The sequence below is a fragment of the Sipha flava genome, unplaced genomic scaffold (assembly GCF_003268045.1).
Source record: "Sipha flava isolate LNK unplaced genomic scaffold, YSA_version1 108_pilon_pilon, whole genome shotgun sequence".
Classification (NCBI taxonomy): Eukaryota; Metazoa; Arthropoda; class Insecta; order Hemiptera; family Aphididae; genus Sipha; species Sipha flava.
In genome coordinates this window covers 398213-410214 of record NW_020271725.1, presented here as the reverse complement: position 1 = coordinate 410214, position 12002 = coordinate 398213, and the positions used below count along the sequence as shown (strand labels likewise).

Sequence of the window (12002 nt, the reverse complement as noted above, 5' to 3'; positions counted from 1 at the left end):
GGCTGCTATTAAAAAACGCGATACCTTCATACCGTACATGGTGAACTAAATTCAATTATGGACGTTGCTGATTGCACATATACCTTTTTATAGTAAAAAACATAAAAAGTCGTAGAACATTTTTTTATAACACAATTATAACTTTTTTTTTTTAATATAAGTGTTCTATGAAAGAAAAAATGGCTTCAAGGACCGCGGGTTGAACCGTTTTGCGCTAGAATATATCGTATATTATCCGGTAAATTGTTTTTTCCGCGTGGTTGAGGAAATATCAGAAAGAAGCGTGCTACATTCGCGAAGTACATTCTATCTAATAATATTGGTTTTTCTCTGGGGCTTTTCCGCAGGTATGTAGCCGTGGTGCACCCGCAGATAAACCGAATATGGTGCAGAATGGAGACCACGCTGTCCGCGATCGCGCTCGGCTACGTGGTGTGCCCCATCATTTGCATACCCAGTTACCTGTCGTTCAACCTGTTCTCCCGGGTGGAAACACTGGACTCGACCGGGAACCGGCCGGCCACCGCGATCGGATCGACGTTGGCCAACGGCAGCATCGGCACCGGCGGCAGGACTGCGACAGCGGCTAGCCAGCTAACGGCCGGCGGTGGCGGCAGCGGTGATGGTGAGCAACTGCGCAACGTGACGCTGTACTACGTGAACGTAAGCGACCTGGCCATGTCAACGTGCCTGGCCGACATCAACTTCTGGGTGTACAGCGTGGTGATCAAAATCATACCGTGCGTGGCGCTGACCGTGCTCAGTCTGCGGCTGATCTGCGCGCTGCTGGAGGCCAAGAGACGGCGGGCCAAGCTGACGGGCAGTGGGCGAAAGTCGGCGGACAAGGAGCGACAGACGGACCGGACTACGCGCATGCTGCTGGCCGTGCTCATGTTGTTCTTGATCACTGAGTTCCCGCAGGGCATACTGGGACTGCTCACGTTGCTCCTGGGCAAACGGTTCTTCCAGGACTGCTACCAGAACATGGGCGAGGTCATGGACATGCTGGCCCTAGTCAACTCGGCCATCAATTTCATACTGTACTGCGTGATGAGCCGACAGTTCCGTAACACGTTCAGCCTGCTGTTCCTGCCGTCCTGGATATCCAAGGCCGAGTCGCAGGCGCAGTCGCACGGCAACCCGACCACCACGCAGGTCACGCAAGTTTAAGGAAGAGAAACAAAAAAAAAACCCTATCCACCCGTCAACCTGTCGCTGCCTGTTTGCGCTGCAACATACGACACGATTATTATTACCATTATTATTATTATCATTATTACAATATATTTTGTGTACAATACAGTAAAATTGGTTTACTACGAATATATGCTTTCGCGGTACGCATTCGACCCAGATCAAGACTTCCGATTCGAATAATAATAATATTACGTACCACCGATATAACCTGTATTCACATGTATATTTGTAGCGACCAAACAGGGTTTATTATTCCCCTCCCCCATCTACGTTTCATGGGCGAGTAGAGTCTTTACGGAACACATGTGATGCATTCTTAGAACGTGAACCGCAGGCCGAAATAAACGCTACAACACGTGACCGCGTTTATCGGTAAACGTTTATGGTATAGAATATAGACTCTAAGGGGAACGCATTGAAATGCGTACCCTTCCGCGTCACTCGTATAGTGTCCGATAAAAAATTCTCTATAAGGGATGAAACGCTTATGTTTTTCTATCTCGTATGTGCGTAAACCGATTCGCGTTAATAGAATATCATCTTTCGTTGTTGTACCTACTACACGCGGATACATTGAAATGTATGAGCTATTGCTTTTCGGTTAACCGTAAAACTCCGAGCTTTTGGTATATATGCGTGCTCCATTCCATCCGTATGTTTGGCTTAGATAAAATCGTTATTACATCCTTCGTGCGCGTTAATACGATCAAATGCCGTGATTACGCCGCTTTGATTGCGTGTACCAGTTTGTAACACGGTTGGATCTTGGGTCGCTGTCTTCGTACAGATTTCCGTAAAACTATCTGAGCTCGATCTGGAACATTCGGTTTTCGAATCGTTCACAGAACGGTAATAACGTTTCAGTTATAATTTTAAATTCGTGTACATTGCACGCATTAGTTACTACATAGTCTATATTAAATTTTATAATAACTTTTTTTATTCTTTTATTTTTTTATTTTTAGCTGCCATCGTGATGTAAGCCCGGTGTTAGATTTAAAATTACAATATTACACATGAACTATTATATAGGTGAAGTTAGATGTAAATTAACATTTACTAATATAATATTTGTGATACTTAATAATATGACTATTTTCAGAGTTTGTTTTTTGTTAAGTACTTTTACTATGTTGGATTGCATTTTCGAGTCAGTGTGTATTGAAGTAAATTGTTTACACTCCTCCACTGTGTTTGACAGTTAATGATTAGTGGTATATGTTGCATATTAGTTTGAAGATTTTTTCTAATTAAGTATGAGTGTTTGAGAAAAAAGTATTCATTCTAATCTTCTACAAATTTAAAATAGTATAAAGTAGTACGATTTCGAGTTTATTCGAAAACATTTTTATGCAATATCATATGGCATACACTATATAATACATATATAAACATGAATTTTAAACAGAAAACTTATCGTGATCCAATCTTAAAGCTTACGCGACGCAAAACTGGATCGCGATCCACCGGTTGAAGACCACTGCAATAGATCATCAGTAGCTGGTTTTGGTATCTAAGCGCCTGGAAAGTATAAATTGTGCTATTATTTTATCACAAATAATATTCTATTTTTATTCAAATTGTTTTGAACGCCTTACTTTGAAAACACATTCATCATTAATTTCATATTTTCCGTAAGTTTTAGCTTACTATATAATAAATTTACATTATGAGTTATAATGTAAAGCATTGTGTTTGCAGTTACTTGATTCTATAAATACAAGTTAGCAATGCGTTACATTTATTTCATAATTAAAATTGTATAAATTATACTTACATAAAAAAATGTTATATGAACGACAAAAAATAAAACTTTTAATTCAAATCAGTTTTCTTTCATATCAGTTTAGCTAAATCTTTTGAATATAATTTAACCTTAATTAATTTCATCGTTATCTGATATCGAACCCAGTTATTAATGCCAAGCTCTTATTGATGATTAATTAGTGTTGACAAGTTAAAATGTGAAACATGAGCCCCTAAAATCCAACTTAAAGATTAATATAGGGGTTATAATAATTGCATACCAACTCAATTATGTCCGTTATTATTTTCAAACAATTATTTTGTTACAATATTGACATTTAAATTACATTGCTTATTCAAATATTTATTAACGAAAAAACTCTATTTACTTAAAAATGTATTGATCAAATGTAGACAATAATTTATAATTTAATATGATGTGTTATGTTTTCTATGGTAAGTACTTAAAGATTTAAATTTTACGTGTTTGATATCTGTTATAATCTATAATAATAAATAACTAATAAGTTAGTTGAATGTTATTCCCACATATTAATTAAAAAGTATATTAATTATAATTTAAATTTGTTTGCGGGATATACAATTTAAATGTATAGTTTATAGTTAAAAATAATTTAATTAAATACAATTATATGATTTTATTTTGAATTATTCTAAGTTAGTCAATCAAGGTCATGGTTGTTATAATTATTATATATTTAAATGAAATTTTTTTTTAAATTAATTATATTTTGTGGTTTGTGCAGTATTAAATATTATAGTGAACATTATTTTTAAACCGCACTGTCCACAAAGCTGTATATTTACGTTTATTTTATCAAAATATATGTTTTCCTAAATACTTATACACACGAACACAATGCAAATATTTTATGTATAATTATAATAGGATTGTACTTTGTAAATATTTAATAAACTATAATATGTGCTCTAATTTGGCTTGAATTTATTAAGAATTTCCACTTTCAAAAATCATTTTATTTCAATTAGAATTGTTTTTTCTATCAAGTACATAAAATCTTATCTAGATAAAAATAATTTGCAGTGTCTTATTTTCCATCTTTTTAAATAAAATGGTTACCTATTAGAGATAAATTCTTTAGATGATTTTGAATAATCTAATTCTTTTTTGTGGCAAGTGAAACGAGGAATAAAAATAATATTTGGTAGTACCATATGTACAAGGAAGGGGCAAAATTGTTTGAACATCGATGTTCGATGTATGGAAAATATCGATGTGTTCGATGTATCAGTGTTTCAAAACATCGAAAAATTTTTTTTCCCTCTAGAGCTGTCATTTGTTGCACACCTTATTATCCGTACAGTGTACTATTTTCTTGACTAAATAATACATTTAAGAGTTAAAATACTATTGTTTAACTTATATTTTTTAAAAACATATTAAATACTTATAATCAAGGCTCGTAAGTTCATGCATTTGCATGTTTTCTTTGCTACATCGGAATATATGCTAATTGAGATAAAAATCTGTTTCATAACAATTGTAATAAAAATCTAAAGTTTAATAGAGCATGTTTTTGCATGTTTTGTGTCTATTCGCATATTTGGCGTATAGTTTATTTTTTTTTCTAAGTTATAAGCGCATATTATTTTATGTAAATTCCGCGAAATCATTTTTTGTGGAAGTCAAAAAAAAAAATTAGATCAATAAATGTTTGAATTCATTCTTATTTACTATTCCGAACTTGTTTTTAAAATCTTAGTATTATATCACTATTTTTATTTTTTAATGGCATTAAATTTTATAAGTTAAAAGCAATACGACGGAAACAACGTTATTGCGTACCACTACCACTCTCCTCCTATTGGCGTGTCCATTGCAATCTATCTATTTTCGTCGCAACGTATGTTCATTAATAATAATTCTGATAAAATTTAACCGAAGGAAAATTATAACTTTTAAAGATATAAATGGATAATTCTTATTATTGTAAAAAATCCATGTTTTTTTCGTGCATAGTTAAGGATTTTTAATGTATATTTGATGAAAGCTAGTGCATTATTGCATCTTTATTTATGCGTTTTTTAGTGCAAGAACTTACGAGCCCTGAAACTGTATAGTTTATACTGTATACCGATTTTTGTATACTGCATACTAAAATAATACAAAAGAAAAAAAATATTTCGAACATAAAAATCGATGTTTAAACGGTTAATCAATAACAAATCATCGATGTTAAAACATCAATACATCGATATAAAACATCAATGTTTTTTGTCCATCCCTAGTATGTACGTTTTAATTTTAAATTAACATATTCTAATCAACTGCATGTGAATCAAAGACGAGGTGATGACCATTGAATTAAATTAGAATATTACAAAATAACAAGGTAGTATTATACACTACCATAGGTATTATAGTACCTATGTATCATGTATACTTCTATCACAAATAGGTGTATGTTTAAATCATATGTGTTTAGTAATATACGAATAAAAATTGATACATTTTTGATTATTAATTATTTGAAATATAATAGGTTGATTCATTTTTTTGTTAGTCATTTTAAATACTGAGATTTTTAAATTAATTAATAATTAATAATATAAAATAACAATAAATAAAAATAGTTTATTTATACTATTGTAAAATATTTATGTTTAAAAAATTATAATTGAGTTTATAAAAATAAAAATAGGTTTATGTACTTATTTTATGTTTAAATTAACTAAATACAGAAGATTATTTCAAATCAAATAAATCATAAAAAATAATTAATTTTTTTTTTTTTTTGAAAAATAAACGTTTTACAAATGTAACTTTTAAATACTGCAACTTTTAAAATTATTAGTTTTTTACCTAGATATATTTTGTTATATTTTATCTATTATCCAGAAAAATATTTAAATAGTTATTTATTATCTTATCTAGATAATTTTTTGGTCATCTGTGTACTACACGGTTACGGAATAGTCTTGGCCGAGACTCAACTTTTAAATACTATACACTATTTTAAGCCTAGTATGATGTAACTGGTGGTTATAAAACAAATAAACCAAAATTTCAAATGAATTAGGAAGTTAGTTTCGGTTGTACGGTAAATTACCCGGTTTTACACATGCAACCGTCTTTGCTAGTGTCAATATTTTTTTAAATGTATTTTTATTACGCGGCTAGAGTAATAGGAGAGACCACATGTCAAATTTTAAGTTTATACATACTGTGATCTTAATATGTAGAGAAAAAAATCTTTTTTTATGAGCTCTCTACATCATAAAACTAAACTAATAACCAAATTTCATAGTCGTAATTTAGCATTTCCTGCTAAGTGATTTTTTTCTTTTTACCATTTTTCGTTCTAATCCCTTTTTACTCCCTTAGGGTTAGAATTCCAGAAAATCCTTTCTTATTACAAATTTAGAGTGTCAATAGAATCACTATGTCAAATTTCAAGTTCATATGATCTGTGGTTTTTGAGATGTAGCAATAATTTGTGAATGAGTGGTATAATAAATAAAATATATACATCGATTTTACTAAATATATAATTTTATTAAATCTGGATTATTTTACATTTTTATTAAATTCAACATAGAAATAAACTACAGTTAAGATAAATATTATCGACCCAAAACTATTTAGAGAATAAAAGAAATAGTTATCATTATGAATATTTTCGTATAACTTTGAGGTAAATATAACCTACTCAACACTATATTAATTAACAATTTATTAATACATAAAGTATTTATTATAAAGGTTTAACATTTTGATCAACTCGATAAAATCATATTGCATTATTGAGCCTTTAATTATGTGTTCTGCTGCTTTTAATGGGTGAATTTTTTTTTTATATTTTACCCACGGCAATATTACGAAGGGAGGAGTTTAGAGCAAACACAAGACATAAGTTACGTTTTATCGGTCTTTATATGAAAACCACTTTACCACAGGCCTCGTATGATTCCTATAATACAAAAGACTTTCTCATGTTATTAAATATCGATAGCGATTTAATATCCACAATCACATGAAAAAGCTTCGGTTTCAGATTTCTCGTCTCCATAATATTTCAAAACCATCGATTATATTCCAATCAAAGAACTATTTCAAAAACTCTCGTACAATTATTTACGAAAATCGTATATTTTTCATAAGTGGAAATCTTAACTATTATTCCCAACAACATCAAACAGTACGAAAAACCTAAAATTCAATCATCTATCCGTTATAATGCGAATTATGGAATAATAATACATAAATAACCTCAAACATGAATAACAATTTGTAAAATTTCCAAACGGAGTATAAAATATGAACTGCTTATTTTTTTTTCAAGTGTTATTTAAAATCAACTTTTATTTTTAATTCATACGTTTATTTAATAGTTCAAAGTTTAACGGCGAACATATATGTTACGTTTTATCAACAAAAAATGTTGACCACATGAACTATGTTTAATAATTTTTTTTGGATAAAATAATTTTATTTAGTTTTCAGAGATTATATGTATTTAAAATTATTCCGAATTCAGTAATATTTTATTCAGAGTCTGAGACAATTTATGGATTAAAAGTCAGGTAAAAAACCAAAACGCATATTGCATACTTTTTAAATGCATATTAATACCTTTTTACAATTTTATAAAAATATCATTACACATTTTTAATAATAACAAATCTTAAAATTAACTTAATCAGCCTAGTTATTATCTCACGAATAAATTATCGATAGTTTTAATTTTTTAAATTAAGCTACATATTATAATTTATTTCTTATAGATTATGAAAGGTAACTAAAAAAAATGTAGTCTTGCAGAGATATGCATAATTCTTTTTGCTTATTCGTTTTATATTTTTAGACAATCCGTCAATGCTTCATTGCATAATTTATTATGGGAGGTTTTTTCTAGAATTTTTAATACACGTAAATTCACGGAATTGTCATGTGTCACGTGTTAAATCCAAATTAAAAACGTATAACCTTATATTAACCAACAAAAAAGCTTCAGAAAATGACATGATAACCAACAGTATCTTAAAAAACCTACTCAAAAAAGCAATACTATTCTTAACTCATATATATAATGCTGCTCTGAGACTTTCGTACTTCCCCGCAATCTGGAAGAAATCTACTGTAATCCCAATTCTAAAACCAAACAAACCTTCTACATCCTATTCACCATACCGTCCTATTAGTCAACTCCCAACATTCTCCAACATTTTAGAAAAAATCATTGTATAAAGAATCATTCCAATTCTAACTCAAAATAAAATTATTTCTAACACACAATTTGGTTTTAAATATAAATATTCAACCACTCACCAATTACACAGATTTATCGATGTCATTGCATCATCCATGGGAAAAAAAATTATTCCTCGGGAGTTTTTCTAGGCATGGCTCAGCCATTAGACCGCGTCTAGTACCCTGGGCTGCTCTACAAACTTAGGTTTCTACTAACTCACTATTATTTAATTATTAAATTCTTTCTTAACAATCGTTATTTTTAAGTATCACGCGACTAAGCTTTTTTTTAATATTATTCTATTAATGTTGGAATACCCCAAGGAAGTACTCTCACGCCAACTCTGTACAACATTTACAGTTTAAGCCACGTCTACACTAGTAAAAATTTACATTGTACGTCGTATTCGACGTACAACGTAAATTATATTGTTCGTAAGGCGCTAAATATGTGCGTATGTGGACGTGTTCGCCGCATAAGAGCGCACACAAATATTTTCGGTGCATTCCACGCAAACGATCCGTAGACCATGGGTTTTTTACGCTGCAACATAAATTTTTACTAGTGTAGAAGCGGCTTTATCTAATATATATATATATATATATATATATATATATATATATATATCCCACATCTCAATGCCACAACTCTTGAAACTTTTGCAGATGATACTGGTACAATTGCCTCTATTCTAAATCCGGATACAGCATCTCTTTACCTCCAAAACCATCTGAACCAATTACAAAGTTGGTTTATAAAGTATAGAATAAAAATAAACGAATCGAAATCGTCCTACATAACTTTTACATTACGTTTCCAAGACTGCTCTCCAGTTTATATCGATATAACAGAGAAATACCACCAGAGCAATCGGTAAAATATCTTGGAATGTATCTAGATAGACATCTTACATGAGCAACACATATGAAAACAAAAACAAAAATCAGTTAACCAGAAACTTCACCAACTTCGACCTTTATTAAAATCAAATCTACAATAAATGTGACAAATTCTCAATTTAATTTCAATACCTTGAAACAACGGTTCAAAATATAGTCATTTTTTCAAAAATAATACTAACATTTAAAAATATTTATTTCTGACTTATAGGAAGGATATAACGCTATAAGGAGGTTTTACTTTATGACAGTTTAAAATTTACAATTTTTATTTTCTAAAGTACAAGATTTTTTGGTTTTGTTGAAATTATAATTTTTCTGTTCCAGTTAAAGAAAGATAATTTTAGTATGCATATGAAACGGGACTGATGTTATTTTCTATTAAATAGAGATTTTCGTTTTAAAAAGGGTCTGTTATGAAGAGGTTTTCTACTTATAAAAAAAAAATTATTTTAGTCTATTACTTCAAGATTGATAGTCCTTACTGAAGAAATAGGTACACCAATATTGAAAACGTTTTCGCACGTGCCACAGATAAAAAAAAAAATAGACCACCATAACAATTTACATGGTCTTGATGTATTATTTTATTTATTTTTATTCTTAGTAACTATTTCAGTTTTGATTTGATTACCGATGATATAGTAGTTATATCTTGATATTTTGAATTCAATTTAGTAAAATCTCATCAAGACGCTCTTGAAGGTAAGTCGTAAGACAGCGTAATATGCGAGATAGCGTAAAGTCAGGAGTTTATTAAGCATGTTATTTTTATGTTAAAAAACCTACATGTACTAGGGACCGGAAAAAATCGACGTATTAAGAGGGAGCGTCTAAACAGAGTTTTATGGTAAATATAAATTAGCTATTTATTAATATTATTAACATTATATTATTGTTATATTATAAAAGAATAGTTATAAGTGAATAGGTCATTAAAAAAAAATATTTTTTTCAATAGAAAACTATAAAGTATAACCAATCATTTTATGACGGCAAAATTATTTTAAACGAAGAATGTTTAGAAGAGAAATATTTTTATTTTAAGAAATCAATGCTTGCTATAAAATATGATAAGAAAATCAAATTTTAATTTTAAAAAGAGGTGTTGTTTTTCTAATAAATATAGAATACAAGACCTAACACATAGTCCTGTTTATTAAATGGTTTTTTTACAGTTTTATACTGCTATGTATAAAAGTACGGATATACATTATATATATTAAAGTTTAATTTCAAATAAATTCTTGTTTATTTATCATTATTCTAGTTCTAAAATTAGTTCAAATATAATTATAATTATATATTTAACGTACATTTACTTAAGAATTAAATCTGACATAAATGACAAAATTGTAAGTTGTATTTTATTGTCACGTAAGAAATTAAAGAACTTTTAAAAATATTTGTTTAAATTATTTAATAGGTTTAGTATTTATATTTTATTGTTTCTATCAGATACATATAAATACTTAATAACACTTAAAAATTTAATTTAAGGATAATTATATAGTTGAAATTACAATAATTAGAAATTCTTTTAAAAAACCATAAGCTATTTTATATTTTATATGAGAGAAAGTAGTTTTATGCTGATATTTTTGAGAAAATTTGATATATTTATATACTTTATATACTGTATTTGATAATTTATTTATGTATATACCTACTTATGTTTTAATATTACATGTATATATGTACCTACTTAAATTGTAAATATTTTTTAGATTATCAGTGAAACGAAGAATTTATTAATTTTACCATAATGTTTTTAATGCGACTGTATTTACAATTTATACCTGAAAAAGAGCTTCGATTATCACCAAATAATAAGTTAAAAATAGAAAAGGTTGTCTTATTAGTATTTTGATGGAGGTAATTTTAAGGTAGGTACAAACAAAGTAAAATTTTGATGGCAAGTGATTGGCAACATATTGTTAATGATGTTGCCAATAAGTATCTCAACAACAGGTAACAAGTTTATGGAGACTTATCATCATTGGGCGGCATAATACCAAATAAATTTGTTACGTGTTGCTTAATCCATGTTTTCCACTCTAATAGCAAACATTGCTCAGTTTGGACGGTGTTTTCAACAATATCACAAATTAAAATCGACCTATACTTGTTGTTTATACGCATGGTTTATACATATTTTATTATTTTTTAAACTTTTGCGTAGTAAGTATTATAGTAAAAAGAGCTCGTAATAAAACTTAAAGAAATGCTGAAATCGGTTCCTGCCTTGTGGGGCATACAGACCAAAGAATACCGGGATAGGAATGACATTTTGGTTTGATGAAACGACCAAAATAGTAGCGCACTTCAAAACAAATGTATATGAAATCTCAAGGAAAATTATGTCCTTGAAAAATATTGTTTAGCTGGGGACAGAAGAAAATAGGAAGGAAAAATATAACTAACTAGTGTAAATTGTGGACACGCAACAACTATTGGTTTGAACGCGCCCACAGTTGACAGTAGATACAAGTATCTCCATCCCACGAATTTTTTGCAAACATCTGGCAACATGTTGTTAACAGTTGCCAATATTTTGTTGTCCTATCTATACAAAACTTTAGGAATTTCTCTACAATATTCTTATTAGTTGCAAAAAAACTATCAAAATAAAATAAATACGGATAAATTTACGGCACACTGGTATTCGACAAAATCGAATTTTTTTCTTGCTTAAATCAAAAAATAAGTAATCATAGAAATTTGAAATATCCACTAAGTACTCATATCACCACTTGCTGTGGCTGATATAGTTTCAAAACTATAAACTATTTTTTTTTACCTATATATATCGACATTTTCATGTTTTTTGCCTTTTTTAAAAAATGTTGATAAAATAATTTAGATTTTTGATAAAAAGTCTTAAACATTTAATACAAAGATCAATGTAGGTACATATTTATTATCG

General features: G+C 29.4%; 1 protein-coding gene across 4 annotated transcripts in view; it reads left to right on the top strand.

Moving 5' to 3' along the window:
* The window catches only part of LOC112686647 (probable G-protein coupled receptor 139), a 139600-nt gene extending 137089 nt beyond the window's left edge, over positions 1-2511 (top strand). For all 4 annotated transcript variants that reach the window (XM_025559036.1, XM_025559051.1, XM_025559043.1 and 1 more), the window contains exon 4: positions 348-2511. In XM_025559036.1, the coding sequence (XP_025414821.1) occupies positions 348-1170 (823 nt within the window). In that variant the 3' untranslated portion in view covers positions 1171-2511. The remainder of the gene's footprint in view (positions 1-347) is intronic.
* Positions 2512-12002: the final 9491 nt, after the last annotated feature.